The sequence below is a fragment of the Rhea americana genome, unplaced genomic scaffold (genome assembly GCF_003343005.1).
Source record: "Rhea americana isolate MKP2758 unplaced genomic scaffold, rheAme1 scaffold_16, whole genome shotgun sequence".
In the NCBI taxonomy this organism is placed as follows: Eukaryota; Metazoa; Chordata; class Aves; order Rheiformes; family Rheidae; genus Rhea; species Rhea americana.
In genome coordinates this window covers 2472909-2491870 of record NW_028185705.1, presented here as the reverse complement: position 1 = coordinate 2491870, position 18962 = coordinate 2472909, and the positions used below count along the sequence as shown (strand labels likewise).

The 18962-nt window shown below is 35.2% G+C and overlaps 1 protein-coding gene across 1 annotated transcript in view; it reads left to right on the top strand.

Moving 5' to 3' along the window:
• Window positions 1-18962, top strand: part of CNTN6 (contactin 6) — a 123309-nt gene that overhangs the window by 18507 nt on the left and 85840 nt on the right. The window contains exons 2-3 of the mRNA XM_085300047.1: window positions 7279-7405; window positions 16053-16228. Of these exons, the coding sequence (XP_085156173.1) occupies window positions 7279-7405; window positions 16053-16228 (303 nt within the window). The remainder of the gene's footprint in view (window positions 1-7278; window positions 7406-16052; window positions 16229-18962) is intronic.

Below are 18962 nucleotides of genomic sequence, written 5' to 3'. Positions count from 1 at the left end.
TTTAATTGAAAAATGGTCATAATTCAAGAATATGATGATTTTTGCTTAATAGCTACTTAATTATTTTCTGTGGTATATTACACCATGATTTTATATACTAGATTTTGGCTACCTTGACAGATGGTTATCTTAGTAACTAAAGTAACATTTTACATACTTATTGTTTGTTTTCACAACAAAGCACTTTAGGCGAAGGTGCAGGTAAGGAGTATATAACTTGAGTGTGTTACTTAAGACACATCAGCCTCACTCTAGAAACTAAATCTAAATTCAGTGATCTGCTAGAAACATCACATTTTGTTTAAATATTAGGAAAAATACTGGAGGAGTTGGATAGTTTTTCAAGAAATAAAGTTTAGGGAATACAGAATTGTTCATGTTGAAGACATTTATCACTCCTATATCCTTCTCCCAGGCTGAAGGAGCGCTAACCATCCCAGTCTTATACAATATGGACTATAAAATTAAAACCCAGACTGCAAACCGCAGGTCCTGCCAAACCCAACCTCGGAGCACCACAAAAAGGCAAGGGAGGGATTGAATGACGCAGGCATTTGGGCAGACTGCTCCAAGCATGCTGCCAGGAAATCACAGCTTCCTAGGTGTATCTACTGTTATCTACTTTCACCCACTATTTTTCAAGTCTCTGAGAAAAGGGTACCGCTAGCCTACTGAGAATATATGCTGGATTAAAGGGATGCCTTGTCCTGTTGATTGTTATCGTACAGATAGCTTTGTGTCATTTTACAGATAGCTTTGTATATAAAATATTGGCTACTGATCCAAGCTTCAAATCACTATGGAGAATTTCTATGACTTCAGTAGAGCCAGTATTTCCCCTACATGTCTCATAGATGAGACTTTTCACACTACATCAGAGATAGCTAAGTGTCTTTCTGGTTCTGGTTTCTGATAGTATAGACAATGTGGAATTTCACCACTACTCCCAATTTGACTCTACTTTTTAGTAGAGACTGAAATGTGAAAGGAGCCCAGTGTCCCTAAAGTTCTGTACATCAATGTCTGAAGGGAGAAAATAAATGAAAGTTGAAGACCCGCTGGGGAAATCCTACAGGTTTTAGGTTGTTTCTGCTGCTCAAACCTATAAAATCTCTTTTAATCCCCTTTTCTCCGTAAATAAATCTGCTGGTTCACACTCTGACTTCAAACTGAACGTCTCTGAGATGGAAAGAAGGGCTGCCTCCTATTGCCTATGCTACTGACAAGTTTTGTTCTTTTTCAAGACTGCTTTCATGCTCCTTTTCTCCTTCTCACTTCTTTTCCCATAGTCTCTTTCACTGACATGTGTTAAATTTATGTTTCTCCGCTAGCAAACCAATACTGTCTCATCCATTACCTCTCTTCATGTCTCAGTCATACTTCTTTATGTCCTTTAGCTACCTGATCCAGTTTCTGGTTGAAAAAAATAGTCATTCTGTTCTGGTCCTGACACGATTAAATCCAAAGCCYTAATGTTTTTGCAAGAAAAGCCTCACTTGCATTTAAAAATATATGGAATGTAAAATTCCCGTTCTTAAAGTTTACTGATGTCCTAAGCTGCAAAGAAAATTAAACAGATTTTAAAATTATTTGTATTTTTCGTATTTTTTCTACTCATGACACCACCACAAGGCAAAAGTCTCTAAGCCACTGGTCCCCTACTTTTTGCCAGTAATGGCAAGTATTTTACTATTACACTGATTTAAAAGAGGCCTCTTAATCAAGTGTCAGCTTTGGCCCATAAAGTCATATTAATATTCAGGATCAGATACAAGGCTCTATCTCAGACACATTAAGAAAAATTCATCAGAAACTCACTACCTCTGGAATTTACAGCCTTCCTGGAACTCAACAGCCTGGATATTTTTTTCTGGTTTACTTATGTGAATTTTAGTAGTTCTACATTTAGAAGCTTTTTAGAGTACAGGTTTTACTGTTATTCTGGTCTCTTTATTCTTATGATCTTTCACTAAGGATATATCAATAAGCTACAAATTTATCTGCCTAGGCAGTAACATAACCCCTCCATGGTTTTTTTGTAATTCCGTGTGAGTAAAGAACAGCACATCACTTATTTGAATTCTGCAAAGTAAGTTAAGTATTCTAGCTATTTGCTTGTAAAGCACAGAGCACAAAGGACTCCTCATCTCTATTAGGGCCTCAAAATATTATGGCAATACAAACAATAAATTCAGGAACTGCTAACAATACGCACTTTGAATTTCTCAAAACAACAGAATGCTACATTTCTAGACCCTGAGTAATGGATCCTCTTGAGTTTGTCTATTTGGAGCTAATTCACACACACAAAGTACAAGCTTAATATGGTCTTTCTACACAAATGCAGCATGATGTTTCCTAGGCCAGTTTCAGTTTCACTCAACTGAATCTATTTAATATAAGTAATAGCAATTACAACTCCACTTCGCAAAAAATAATAGAAAGTAGAATCTGTGATGGGAAAGGGATAAAAACAAAAGACAGCTGGTGTGCTGTACTGACCTACGAAGTTGTCTATACATACCTACAGATTGGGACTTTGCCAGCCTGAACTCTACTCAGGTTTGTACTGCCTAGTATTTCCAGTTGAGCTAAATATGAAGCCACTCAGAATGAGACAACAGGAAAGAACAGGGAACAGGATGGAAACTAGGGTGGAAACTAGGCTGGCTAAATGAGGGCTCCAGATTTTGTTTCATTCAATTGWTTCTCCTTGCTTGGATGAGGCAGCACATAAGCATTTAAATATTTACTGTGACTACCCAAGAACTCTTATACTACTATATAACTAACTGTTGCCTAAAAGCAATGAGAGGAAAGCACAATGAAATCCTCTGCTGACATATAATTGTAAAAAAAAAAGTCTTCCTTTTCCTCCACTGCCAATGTGTTAATCTCCATATTGGCTGAAGATAATATCATATAATGAATAAGGGAATGTTTTTTCACTTTTATACTTCAGATTTGCATTCAGACTACCATAATTACAGTCTGTAAAGAAATCAAACTGATTGGGTATCAAAAAGAAATACATTTTAACTTCATATAAAACATTTCATAATGAGTTTATATTTGCTTTCAAACACCATGCTGAGGACTCACACCCAAATTCTATGAATAAAAAGCATAAATTTAAGCAAATATTCATATTCCAATAGATTTAAAAATTCTGAGTTCTTTAAATCTTAACACAAGCAAAAATCATTTGACATATGTATCTCCGGAGAAATTATGGTGAGTTGTAGTGAATCTAGAGAACAAGGAGAAATGTATCACCATTCTCTATCAGAAATGCAAAAAGAAGCATCAGGAAATCAGAAGCAACCAGTCTGAGCTTTAATATAAATAACAGATGGACTTACATTATAGCACTGGCTCTAAAAGTACACACCGTTTCTCACAGATTTGGTAGTATTCACTGATGCAGATCCTGCAGCAAGAGATATTAAAGATGACAAAATGATAGTATAAATCCACCTTTACTAAAAGTCAGGGTCAGCATCTTTGTGATGGGGTGCAACATGTCACCAATAAGCAGATGTTAGAGAACATGCAAATTTGACACAGTGCAGTATTAAGGACACTTAAAGGGTATAAAAAGGTCAAAAGTCTGTGAACAACAACAGAGTCTAAATTCCATTTAGAACCATTAATGGGAATTTAATTCCACTGAGCGAGATTTACAAGAATATTTACATTCTTATCAGCTACAACAGGCATTTTTATGTATGTTAGGTATCTCACCACTGATAATTCCAGACCGACATAGCTGTATCAATTTTGGAAATGGAACACTTTTCCTATTTTGTTTCTTTTGAAAACCTTTTACATGGGGGTGCTAAGAAGGTAATGAGAATGACTAATAGGCTTAGTAAATTAACGCAGAAAGTAAGAATAACTCCTACCAAAGAAAAGACAAGTCACAAGATCATTTGTATCAACAGTGAAATAGAAATCTCAAAATCTGGCAAGACAGTAGRAATAGAAAAGAATATGAAAAGAGATAAACATTATTTATCTATGTTCAGCTGTAGTCTCTGACAGCGGTTTTGCCATGCCCCCATACGGTTAGCTGAACAAATTACCTTCTCCCTACCTTCAAACAATGTGAAAGACTTCCATAAGAAAGAGAAAAAACATTTGACCCATGCCAGTGGTATCTGCTTTCCTAGATGTGCCAGGTCTCATTCCTTATCTGAATTCACAGAAGAGGGATTACTGCATCCTGAAAATTTGGTTCTGCAATCTGGAAAATGTGTGTTATGTGTTAGCAAAGGGTAAAATAGAAAGCATGAAAAACAGGAAAAATAATTTGGGGTCTTGAGTCAATCTGGGAGATGTATGATCTTTCTGATCAGACTGTTGGCACTGTAAGATGCGAGCTATTTATTTTTCCTACAGCATCTTACTCTATGACTGAAGACCCCTAGCAGAACCACAACATAAAAAATAAAAAAAGAAAGTGAATTTAAGCTCTAGAAAGAGATAACAGCTGAAACCACATGCTTTTCTTTTTCTTTTTTTTTTTTTTTTTAGGTATCTGAGTAACCTTACCAAAGGCAAAAGCAAGGCAATATTATATCTTATATATTTGAGTTACTGCTTCTTTCATTATTTGCTTCATATTTTCTAAGATTTTTACCTATGTCCACTAGTTATAGGTAAGTCAGGAAATATGTGAAGCCTACTTTAAGTTCACATACAGCCTGCAAAGTTCAGTGGAATGAAAAACTTATGGAAATTGACACTTTTTTATGTGATTTACTGCATTTTATGGTCTGTTATGTCACTTATCACACATAATGTTCAGGTAAGTTTAATATTACCTTCAAACCACTAGCTCATCTTAGCTGTTTTACTAGCCTGACTTGCTTTATAACACACTAGCTTTATATTCTAAAGTGAGTGGATGCATTTTTTCATTCCAGTATAACCAATGTATATATGTCTATTCCATTTCCCTTATAACAAGAGATAGTCTTAAAAATGAGAAGTGTCTACCCAAACAGCTATTGTGGTATAAAACAAATTAATCTTTTTTGACTGCTACTTTGAATTTTACTCCAATTCTCTTGAGGGCTATTTCTCACAGATACTGCTCATGAAAATACACTCACAGCTGCACAGATTTTGTGGTTTTATGAAAGTAATGCAGTGTAAATGTCCTAACAAATACATATTGTTCATAAGCTGGTATCTCAATTAAGATACGTGGAAAACATTTTTATAATTAAGTGCCATTGGTCTTTGGTCAATAAAGCTTAAGTATAAAACATTTTCATTTGATCGTAACTTTTCAAATTTTTGCTAAATGTTCTTTGTTTTAGCCTAAAGGTAGAAAAGTGTGACTGTATTCATGAATAGAAAAAAAAAATCTTACCCCTAGGAAGATAAGAGTTTTTAACTTTTGAGGTTTATTTGAAAATGTTCAGGGATGAAATGAAGATAAAAAATCAATTATATTTCTGAAAAACTAAATATTGTACTCATTAATTGAGTCAAATTATTCATGTAATTCGTATTAAAACAGCTCTCAGAAACTCTCAGAAAAACAGAGTCGCACAAAATCATGAGAGCTGACAACAGTGTTGATCTGGCCTTTTTAAAATTTAGAGGAAATAAACTGAAGTGGTTGCAAAGTATAAAGGGACATGTACACAATATGTACACAGCTGACAGCAGATTCAGACGATCTGATTTTTTATGTGCATTTTGTGTAGTTGCTTATGCTCTCTGCAGAAGGAGTTTGGCGAAATGGGGTTCCAGTGATTAGTGAGTAGAACAAGACACGGGGAATTGTATGGAGACAGGAGCTGAGCTAATGCGAAMGGACGGCTGACCATCTTCAGGGATGCAGGAAGCACTTCTCTTAAAGCCAATAGAGCACGACCTGTTTGCAGCAACTAGGAAATCATCTAGGAGTTACAAAGCTGTAGAACAAGAGGGCACTGCCTGGGGCTAATATGACAACACCAGACGCAGTACGCATTGGCCCTAGTATGCTCCTTYTTTCATTACTGAAGAGCAGATAAAATAGGTGAATCAAATCAGACATGATTACTGCTCACATTTATATTACTTGCAGAATGCAACTGTAGAACTACTAGGTTTTTACTTTTATATCTGCTTTTTCCATCTACCTATGTAAGTGTACTGCAAATTTTCTGGGTCTCTTGGATTCAGGTAAATACCTGAATACTGAAACATAGTCCAGTAGCTAAACTTTATTCAAAGATCTGGACTCATTTCTCTGTTCTGTCACTAATTTTATATTATAGCTGTGAGCAAATCACTTCATCTCCACAAAATTTTTCCTGGAGGAACCTCTTAACACTCTGAGGGAATAAATGGGTCTCACTTCACTCCACAGTTTTGTTGGGTTTTTGTGTTTACATGTTACAATTAGACTCTCTAAATCACCAGGCATGAAAAGGTTCCACTGATACCATTAAAATATATTTGATTAACAACCATTGTTAACATTTATATAATTCTGCCATTATGCTTTCAAAGGAACCAAATGTAAACAAAATAAATATTTTAAGACTGAAACCAGGGCAGAGCCAGTTAAAGTATATAACAATAGTATTAAATGAAAAGATCTAAAGGATATGAGAAGTAAATGACCAATTCCCTTACATTGTGATGTGATTTTCTAGAACCCCATACAAGAAACAAAGGCCATCTACAAGAGAAACGGAAAGTAAAGGAGCAAAACCACGCCATTACGTACCACRTCATCCAGAAGCTGTTTGCTGGTCTGTTCTCTCACACAATATAGTCTAACACACTACAGAGATAGCTGAGCTGATGTCTGAATTGCCCAGAGCTGGGCCTCACTCAGTGAGCTGCCTGTCTTACAGTGTGATACGAAAACTGACACATTAACTTTACCAGGTTTGTACAAACTACATAAGGTCTGAACATAAAACGTCACAATCTGTCCATTTCTGCTTCCAGTCACAATCCAAAGCACAAGTTAGGGGTGGAGAGATGACTTAATAGATGTCCATGTAATTTCCATGGGAGACATGCAAAGAAACTGGTTTTCACTGTCACTTGCTAAATAAATCACAAACACCTGAGCTATGTGATTTTATTATCAATCAGTCCTGAAATATTTCCTCCTTAATAATAAAATATTTGGAGGTAGATTCTCTGCAGAACATAACACTAGACTTTAATTTTTGACCAGAAGTAAAGGACACTAGAAGACATTTTTATACATAAGGACACACTATAGATGTTTAATCTTAAATTACTGTTTTTCTTTCACAGGGGAGGACACGCTGCATGGTCCTATTTTTATCCAAGAGCCATATGATACCACTTATTCTATGGGCTCAGCGAATCCAGAAATACTACTGAATTGTACAGCTAAAGGATATCCTCTCCCATACTACAGGTGAAGTCAACTTTAAGAAAGTACTGTCTTACTGTAAATCTTTTAACTGTTTTAATCGGTAGCACACAGTAAGCTACCTTAATGCAGTCAGTACACAYGGTTAGTATGTCAGTAGCTACGCAATTGCACTGAGTCAGGCTTTGTAGCCAGGTTTGTTGCTTTTCCACATTACTTGTCTGTAGCAGTGCTTACATGGCCACCCSTGAACACTTCCAGCTAACAGTCCTGGAAAGAAAAAACACACATTTTTAGTGCTTTGGAGCGTTTATGCTGCTCAGGCCTCCATATTCTAGGGTGTCCTCAGCTGTTTTTGAGATGGCAGGCAAAACCAGCCTCAGGCCCCTTCTAGAAAGACCTCAATTTTGGTTACTTTCAGGAGACACAGGATTTGTTGTCACCTTACAGGGTAATCTGTTGTTAATGTAATGTGGAGAAGGTCTTGAGGCTAAGGCCGTATCTAGGACAGGTTAATTCAGGTATGGTATGAGATAACCTATATGTGCACTACATACAAATGGACTTAGTGTTTTGCACTGAAAAATGAAGTAGTTTCACATTCACACCCTTTATTTCAAGGAATATATATCTTTCTAATCACATAGCTATGCTATCACATCATTTGAAGCCTGTTCATTAGAAATCTGAGGGAAGGAGGAAGAAAAAACAGAGTGAAAGCCTAAAAAGCTATGTAAGTAAATCAAATCTGAGGAAAATAGGAAAAATAGTCTTTTCTTCTTCTGTTATGGAAATTAACACAGATAAAAAGACCTATCACTGAAAGTTGCCCCAAAAGTATTTTAAAWCCTACAAAATTATTTCCAAATTCACTGAACAGGTGTGAAAAATGGAAAAAAGTAGTCTTGGTAAACATCTGTAGACTCAACATTTAAAACATACCTTGTTGCACTAAGGATCTGGAAACCTGAATTTAACAGGAGGAAAAGTTGGAAGTTTGAAAAAAATGACAGTGTATTTTCCTCAGGAAAAAGGGGTAAAGCAATGGTCTGGGAAAAGTAAAATGAAAAACAAGAAATCATTCATGCAAGGCACCAAGGAAAATTGTATACTACTGAATATATAGAGAGAATTTATTTGATAGCTTTTTATTGCTCACACAGCAGTTTCCTATGTACAGTTACCATAACTAATTAAGAATTTGGCTTTTGTACCTCATTTATTAATTTGTTTCCAAATGTTGCATTGGTAAAGGAATATTTATCTCCTTTTTACAGTGTAGCTTCTCTATATGAGCAGAAATCTTCACCCAGGTCCTATTCTATTCATTCTTCCTGTTCTCAAGATAAACATCTGAGTACTGCGTCCAATTCTGGAATCCACAGTACAAAGGAAACAGAGCTACAGGAGTGACTCTAGTGAAGTGCTACTAGGATGATTAAGCATCTCTCATATGAGGAAAGGCTGAAAGAGCTGGGATTGTTTAGTATACAGAAGAGAAGGCTCAGGGGATATCTTATCAATGTATATAAATATCTGAAGGGAAGAAGTAAAGAGGTCAGAACCAGACTCTTTTCAGTTGTGCTCAGCAACAGGATAAGAGGTAATGGGTATAAACTGAAACACACTAAGTTCCATCTGAAGTAAAAAAAAAAAATTTTTTTACTGTGAGGTGAACACTGGACCAGGTTGCCCAGGGAGGCTGCAGTGTCTCCATCCTTAGAGACGCTCAAAACTTGACCATCTGGACACTGTACTGGGAAATCTGCTCCAGGTGACTCTGCTTGAGCAGGTGGTTAGATTAGATCATCTTCAGTGGCCTCTGCCAACACCAGCAATTCTGTGTGTGATCTCCTATGTCATGTCATGAATTTCAAGTCTTTCCACTTTATCCATCCATTCACTTCATATCCAGTAACATACACAGYTTCCTCAGTAACCTGTAAAAATTAACACATGTATTCCACCCACTCATTCCACCCATACACACAAATGATGGCGACAGTTAAGGTTTAATTCAACAAGTGAGCTATGAATTCCCCTTCAAACACACACATTCAAACCTCCCATTCTCCCTTTCACTTTCTTATGCTTTTTGTGTCCATTAATTAGATTTGCTTCAGGCTGATTAGYATCTTTTTTTAAGATACTAAGCTTAGCATTTCCTAAAAGTCTTGTATTTTTATGTATTGTATTATGTTCTTCTTAAAGACTCGCTGGCTATACTAGTAACTTTTTGCAAYTTCATTTCATAATCCTGTATAACAGTCATGCTAAAAATAATACAGTACTGAAATAGGCATGGAGACTAAGTTATAGAAAAGAGAGACTTATTTCCTCTGTTGGAAGTAACAGAGAATGCAAATCTGCTTACAGTGGAAATAAAAATAAAAGTACCTCTAAAATCAGTGCATATGTTAGCAAATCTAAATAAATATCCTGTTAAATGTCAATCTAATAATCTGCTACAACTTTTTGTGTAGTCTAAACTGTGCAGAATATCAGGTCTATTATTTTAACTATATATGATATTGGTGGTAAATAAGCACAACCTTCCAAGTTAGATTTCTAATTCTTTTCACTTAAGCATCTTTTTGTGGTTGATTAAGTGATTATCAGATAACTTAAGTCATGAATCCTGCTTCTTTTTCTGCTTACAGGCTATTCATGAACATATCACAGTTCCACAGTTTCTTTTCATTAAGTCATTCAGTTTAATGCAGCTACCTCTCTTCCACACTGAGAAAGAAATAAAGAAGTTACCTATATCTTGCCAACCAAGTGTTTTCTGCAGTATTTTGACATTTCCTGTTTGGTCTAAGGTGGTCAGCTCTAACTCACTACTCAACGTATTTTTTCCTCTTACGTTACATGACTACTCCAAATTCTGAATTTAACATTTTCATCTGAGTTTGAAATTCATTTTTTTCCCAATAATCTGTACAAAGAACAGTCAACTGAACAAATAAATAAGAAATCCAAGGGCAGTATAAGCATTATTCATTCTAGAATAATAATATTTTAGTATTTCAGCATAACTTAGAATGATAYAGTAAGATAAAGAGATAACAGAGAAATGAAAGTGAAGGGAACAGAGGAACAAAGTTTAGGATGATTGCAAATGGCATGAAACATGTTTATAATCATTGCATACTATACAAGCTTGTATTTTAATGAATAGAAATGGAATAAGACAGGGCAACAAGTAGAAAAGTTTAAGTCAAGAGGAGCAAATTAAAAGACAGAAAGGAGGAAGAAAGGGCACTAGGTATCCGATCTCTGCACTCTGTAACTTGTATCTATTGATAAAAGCTGACGTTTCAGTGGTATGTGCAAACTGGGGCAGCCTTCAGCTCATCTTGATTAACATGAAAGATGGTTGTATTAGCACTCACAAACCCCTTTTCAATAACTCCAAAGTATTTGTCTTATTCATAGTCTTTAAAAAACAGTGACAACACTTGTATAGTGTACTTGTTCACTAAAACACTGTTCTTTGACTCACTGCAGATTCCACTTCAATAGGGAAGTAGAAATAAAATGTGATTCAGCCTTTGTTCTCGTTAATGATCACCAATTTTGAAGAATTAATGAAGACTTAAACGTATTTTTATTTTAGCTACGGTCCCTGAAAGAATAAGTCACAGGATCATATATGTACACATCTATGTTGTACATTCGGCCTTTTTCACATGATTTCATGCAAAGTAAGATTTACTTCGAGATGTCAAGACTTAACTGATCATGCAAGTTCTCTAAGCTACACAACTAAGAAACGCACATAAAATCCAGCGGGTAATGGGTTTTGCAGTTTTACGGARAAGTACAATTCGAAGAGAACTCTTCCAGGAGGGTAAGGGAGAAATCCTGAATATCTTTATGACTCTTGGGGAATATGCTGGTAAAGGTCTATGGATAAGCAAAGGTTAAAGGAGACAGAGTAGGACGGAAGATAAGGAAGCTTGCAACTTTACCCAAAGCTCATTGAAATAAAGTCCTACAATTTTAAAACTCAGATATTTTGGTATTCTCTAAGAAAATGCGACAGTTTAAGTGGAGCATTGAGTCTGGAGATTAGCTTCTGTCTCATTTCATATATTCCTTTCTAGGACRGGAGACTGGTACTATTTGAAACTTAGATATGCTTGTTTATTCTAGAATTTTGCTTCAGTTAGTAATGAAGGAAAATAGTCTTTTAAGTTCACATAGGGGAATTTTTCCTTATTAAATACCACTCTCAGTGATCTTTCTTGACTTCCAAAAGCCCCTGCTGTGCTTGTCTCTCCCTTACTTTCACCAGAGAAAATTCCACTTGAAAGGATCAGGTTGGAAATGTTTTTTTTCATTGTTCATAGGAAGAGAGTAAGTTGTGCCTCCCAAGTGTCAGTCAGCCATAGGTAAATATTTCTTCTACCAAGCAGAGCTCCACTAGGCATTAAAATGATAATTTGAGTGATCAGACTTAACAATGCCCATAGAGATTACCCTATCAAAGGGAGATTTTCCCCTCAATGTGAGTTTGATTCAGATGCCTGCATTTATGGACCTGTACAAAGCAACCATACAGATTTAACAGTCAGAAGAAATTAATGGGGTAGTACAAACTGATCACACATTTTTCTTTTTACATGAAAACTCAACATCTCTTCCTTCCAATGATTACATTTGTTGGGACAAAATGAAAAAGCAAAAACTTCTTTCATCTGTATCATATAGAAAGTAGTTCACATTAGGAAAAAATATATATAAAAGAAGTTTTACCTAAAATGACTTTGGAACAAAACCATGACAGAGTCAYGCATGTTTTGTAAACTTTCAAGATTTTACACATAGAGACGGAAAACAAATGAAATAGTATTTCTATTTCTTCAGGAAATTCTAATACTCCTAAATGTGCCTTTTCTAAGACAAGTAAAACAGTTTAATAAAATATATTTGACTTTGTCAAAATATTTGCACATTATCTAAGTGGATTCTTTTACTAGTTCCTTAATTCTTTTAACTTTCTTATGTTACTAGTTTCACCAAAATTGATAAACTGACATTTAATTTCTACCAAAAGCACACYTTCTGAAAGAAAATTCTTCCTTTTTCTAAACAGTTTCCATGGACACTACTCTATTCCAGATTCACTAATCATAGGAATGGGACTGATTTAATTATAACTATTTAACTATTATATAGTATTGTCCTTAGAGATATGATCAGAAATCAGCTGGTGAATTATCTATTTATCAGAAAATATAACACTATATCAGAAGTTAAAATTTCCCCTACTCAAAAGTTTATAGGTGACCAAACATCGAAACAAGTTTCTTATTCTGAATATCTCAATAATGTGGTGTTCCAGGCTGAAGGCTCTGTCTCCTCACCTGTGCTACACTTACTTTGGGGTGCAGAAGGGATTGTTGGTACCAGCAAATATGTGGTTTAGAAGAAAGTCTACCCGGGCTGGACATTTGAAGCTTAAGTATCAGAGAAGTTTACAGGTACAGTTTAGCACTGAACACACGCAAAATGAAACATTTACATTTCTTAACCAAGTCCTAAAAATATCTGTATTTTGCATTTCTATTAGTTTCATGTGCTTCTGTTTTACTGTGAACACTTTGAGCTAGATCAGTATTTTTTTCAATACAAAAAGATAGTTCATTGTATTCTTTACACATTTGTTTCATAAGATATTACCCAAAATACAGACTCCATATTTGCACTAGCATTGAAAACACACATTATTCACACATTTATATTTACTAATAACTCCTACTCCTCCTCTTTTTTAGCTGCTTGGAGATGGGAATTATTAGAGCAGTAAATCATAAGTATTGATTAAGTAACACAAATATGAGTAAATCATCATCTATTGTAAGTTTATCCTCCTATAAAGGGAGCTGAAACGATTTAATTGCAGTCTACATAAGAAGAAAGAACCTAGTAAGTCCAATATAAAAGACTCAACACGATTTAATGGCTTGGAAGAATATTGGCAAATTTGAATGCAAATATAGATGGGGAGTGAAACAATTTCAGAAGAAATGGTAAGGGATAGAATATATTATCTATCACTTGGTATCTCTACATCAAGATGGAAGGGCACTAAAATATGCTCTCAAAGTCTTTAACTTAATAAAGAATTTACAGAGGAAATTCTATGACTGGTGTTCTACAAAAAGTTAGATTTTAAAGCAAAAGGAATATGAAACTGTCTATGAATTCATAAAACAGTTGTTTTAAGTCTGGACTTATCAGTATTATTTGATAAGTCTTACTTTTTTAAAGAACTACTGAATTCAGCATCAGAATATCGGCTGTTTTTTAAGATTAGATTCTGAAATGGTCAACAGGATGTATTTTCTATAACTGATGAAAACGATCTTCCAATGGTTGTATGAAAAAGTTCAAGAGAGCACATAGGCTATCCCTGCTTTAAATTTTGTTAAAATAATCATCCCAAGATTCTTACCTATTAGATGGTATACTGCAGAACACAGGAAGTCATTAAAACATTATCTATCACATGAATTCATAAATTCTCTTTCTTCACTGTTGTAAACGCATTAATTAGGAAAAAGCCCACACCAGGAGATGAACCCTGATCTATATGCACAGTTTAATAATCACTGTACCATGGTGATTAGAATGATTATGGGGATACYGTGAAGAATTCATTTGCGGCAACTAAGCCAACAACTTTGCATTTGTTTTGAAAAACAATTACAGAGCTTAATTAGGAGCCATGTAACGATGACAGCAGTTATTTCAGTGATTGATTCCGAAATTAAGGAGAACYAGCAAACTAAATACCAGAATATCCTGTGTTAAAAAACTGAAAAGTCCAGGCAGCATGCACTGTATGTAAATTATAAAGTATTGCAAAATCCTGACTCTGCTACAGATTACTCCTTCATAGAAAAGACTCATGGATGGACAGCAGCTAAAATGCTGCTTGTCTTGGCAAAAAACAACAGCGAAAAACCCCAAAACAAAACCCCCAAACTCCAACCAATCAAAGGAAAATATAAAAAATGAACAGTACAGTGGTACTCAAATGTCAAAAATCAGCTGCAATTGGCAGGAAGAAAATACTGCTAGACTACAGTTGCCTCTAAATTTCTTAATGTAAATTTCTTAATGTAAAGGAGGCAATGCTTGGCAGACTCAGATAAATTATTTAATGCTACTAGAGTCCGTTCACAGAATTCAATTGATTTCATATTTTAATCAATCATTCCTCATCTTTAAAAACAAGTGCCCACTTAAAAGGTCAGGATCTTATCTTCCTTTGTACATATTTGTCAAGATTCCCCTCAGAACACAGACTTTTATTTCACATCAGTTTGAAAAACCTCCTCCAAAAGAACAGCTGTCTGTACAGTCTGACTTTATAGAGAAAGGTCTCTGAGGTGTTAGGAATAAAGCACTGCTACACATAGCAAGGTCAGATCCTCAGATCCTACTATGGAAATCAGTCTGGTTACATAGACTACAGTAAAACTGTGACACCTGGTATCAACTGGCAATTCAGCTTCCACCAAGTTTACATCAGTTTACACTGTTGTATATTTAAGAGTAACATATTCTAGGATTATAGTTACAGTGCAAGTTTGCTTCAATGTGTTAACCATGGAAAATAGTCCGYTATGTTGCTGCTCCTGTCAGTAAGTCACCTCTGCAAACAAGAAACTTTTTTTATATTAGATCATTCAGATAATTACAAGGAGAAAAATTCTTCTTGTTTAGAGGACTCCCACAAACCCTTCTGCAAAGCCAAAACGAGGCACGAGTAATTCTTTTGTGGTCTTTGTGCTCTGTGGATGGGGTCTACCATCATGCCTATGTAGGTCAGCAAAGATGACACAGCCTGAAGAGATCATCATRGTAAAATATTAGAAGAAAATACTTGGTCAAGTACTGCTAGTATTACTAACAGCCTGAGGTATGGCATCAACAAGTCCAGTGATTGCAGGTATCAGTGACTGAGGACCTTTACGCTTTCTGTGGGCTTCATGGGGGCATTGTAAATTCAACCCTTATGTGACTAACGTTAAAGCCACAAGAATTTACATTCTTAAAAGAGGTAATATTTATCTTCTTTAAAATATAGATTTTGACATTTATAAATAGCTGTGAAACACTGCAGACACAATCTGTTTTCCACTTAATGGACTAACAGAGACAAATAATGCTTAAAATAGCAGCATTCTCATCATTACATTATCTATCTCAAACTTGCTATATAAAAATTTCTCTCTCTGACTTCTTCTGTCCTTTGAAGTATTATCCTTCCCGGTTTATATCTTCAAATCATGTCTTTAATCAAATTTATGGCATCATTTGCAAGGACTGAAAACACATTCAGGTACTATCTGTACCATAAAAAACAGGATAGGTAAAGTCAAGGCACATACCATACTCCCAACTGGATGGGTAACTTAGTTTGTATGAGTAAGTTATAATTAGTTTTTACAGATGTTTGGATGAACAGTGGTAACTAAGATAAAAGCAGTAAAGATTTTTCAAAGAACAGAACTATTGATATCATATAAGAAGTAGTTTTGTGTGAAAAATGGTACGATTTAGTGATATTTAATTACACTTTTATTGTTACAAGTATGCTACAGCACACTTTTTAAGATAAATATGAATAGGATCTGTAAATTATAAGTATAATTTGATTTTTTTCCCCTCAAAGGTGGAAGCAAAATGGCACAGATATTGATCTTACCATGAGTTATCACTACAGGTTGGTTGGAGGCAGCTTGGCAATCAATAACCCACATAAAAAACAGGATATTGGAACATACCAGTGTTTGGCCACAAATTCATTTGGAACAATTCTGAGCAGGAAGGCAAAGCTTCAATTTGCATGTAAGTTGGGAAGATCATATTTATTGAAGCATTATTTTCTGATTAATTCTGCACATGAAGTATAATATATTGGTTAATTAATATATCATTGATGATTCTGTTCAAAAGGTTGGGCTTACTTCAGCAGTACTTATTCTTAAAAACAACTTTCTTAGTAAATATAAATAATAAAAACAGACATCTGACACCTGCTAGCCCTCAGGAACAAGAATAACTTTCTGAAAATTGAAAGGTCAAGGAATATGAATGCAATTGTTTTCACTTAATAAAGGTGTTTCCATTTCTTAAGATAGTGCTTTCTTTGCTATACTGCACAGTTATGAGTGTGTGTGTGGGGGGGACTGTTGCAAAAAGTTAGGCTTTACATTTTCTATAGCATAATGAGGTCCAGAGGAGTCACAGAAACAGTGTACCCCTAATTACCACACTGATATTTTGTTGCAGTAACAGAATAAGAAACATACTCCTTTCTTACCTAGCCTAGAAAGTTTCCTATTTCTGCTAGATTAGATAGAGTATGTATGTTGTCTTGAACCATTTTAAAACTTACTTTAGCCTTCCTCTCCATTTTTCTCCTCTCTTTTTTAAAAAATCTTCCTCACATCTTTTATTTTTGGTTACTGAGCTCTATTAATGTCCTGGAAAAACACTAAAAAACAGGGGAAAAAAAAATTTTTACCTCTACTTCTTTTTCCACAGTACAAAGGTCTGAGTTGTCTGTTGCTTAGAGAAAGCAACTGTTTTCAAATCTCATTAATAAAATATGTGTCTAAGCCAACCTTGTGTCGCTATTTCAGACACCAGCAAATGTATTAATTATTAATCTTGTTCCATTTCTCATAGCAAATCTCATGTCACCGGGGTTATACAAAGGAGACATTAAAGGTCATGGTGGTTCACAGACTCTCTTTTAGTGAAGGTGATCAAACTGTGTATTGYTAGTATCACATCTTATAATTTTTTACCCTGAATTTCTCAAAGATCTTTTGATTCCCAAGAGCCGGTCAAATGGAAGCTAAGATTTTGATTATTTTTCCACTTCTTCTGAAACAACTTTGCAAGCCACCTTTTATACATGGAATATCATTACAGGACCCAGAGATGAAAACTGTTCAGTTCCAGAACAAATCTCATTTTAGACTGCAGCAGCCTTCTCAAAATTATCTGTGGAATTTATAATCCACAAGAAAACAGCACAGGCTAGGAAGGGAGCTCAGATTAAAAGGAATTCCCTCAAATAAAGACATAAAGAAGGTGTAAAAAAGAACAAGGAATATCTGGGAAAGACACATAAAAGACAGAGAAGCTCCAGTGACTGTTCAGTATAAATATATAAATATCACAATTATTTCCTATTTTTCTTGAAGAAGTATAAATTCCAGAACATGCTGGAAGCAATTCTGTTTACTGTTTGTTGCTGTCCCAACCAAGAAGTAATCATATTGGCTTGATACACTTGATAACTTTTAATCTGAAAGTTAAAAGAGTGAAAGAAGGGAAAGAAAACTTGTAAGGGAAAGTCTCACTGGTAAGGAAAAGAATGAAGAGAGAGAAGAAATGTCTTTGTGAAGTGATTCTATGTTTTGCCTATACAACTGCCAATGAATCACCAATAGCCATCAATAGACTAAAAGATGCTCACTGGGTCAGAGGCACCCTGTCTTCAAGCTCTTGTGGGAAGTATGATCCATCAGAAGCTTTCCCTGATACCAAAAAGAAATTTAAATTGACAACAAGCCAACACTTGGCATAAGAGCTAAAATCCCACCTTAAAACAGAGAGGCACATGCTCAAGCAGATTTTTGTGTGTGCAGTTAGCCTAAAACAACTGTGCTTAAGGCAGCTTATACTCCAACACACAATTTTCTTTACAAAATGATTTATTAAGGATCTAAACATAGGAGTGCATCTTCCAGTGGAAAGCAAGGATGCTCTACTGTCTCCTCTCACAATTACTCCTTTCTTTGTCTGGCTGCTGGGCAGAGACAAAACGCAAGCCTGAATGGAAATATCATATATAATTTCTGGAAAATCTGAGGAGGAAGCATATTCCATTATTATTCAGTTCGCGCCACCAAGCAACTTGCGGACCTGTGTGGATGGTATTAAGTATTTTCAGCTGTTAAACATTAGTTCTTTGATACTCTGTGTTTGTGAAGCATGCCACCTGAAGCATGTAACTCACTAACTGCTAAAAGTCACATAACAATATACTGTAAGCTAAATGGGCTAAATAYCAGGTAGATGATTTACTTAGACTTCAAACTCCCACCAAGATACTTCCCAAATTCAGGGGGCAATTCAGAATAAAGTAAAATTTCATTTGTCCACAGCAGACAAACCTATAGTTATCATCCCACAYTAATCCTCTAGTTCTTAAAAACAACCGTAGAAGTCATTTTCAAGAAGTGGGCTACTTTCTGATTGGCAGTGACGGAAATGTACATTCTTGTACATTCTTTCCCATACAAAAGAGAAAGGACAGGTAAATTGAAGCTTGTCATCTACACATGCAAATGAAAACACCCAGAAAAATGCTCATATTCAGGGATATCACTGTAAAACTATGAGTCTTAGCTTGTCTTACAACAGGAAAAAAAACACAGCACATGGAAAATACTCCAATGACCTGATGAGAATAGTGGAATAGATTACCTTGAAACAGTTATTTCTTAGTTAACATTTTCTTATTTCATATTTTCATGTTGCTCTCCAATTTATTTCTTCATTTCAT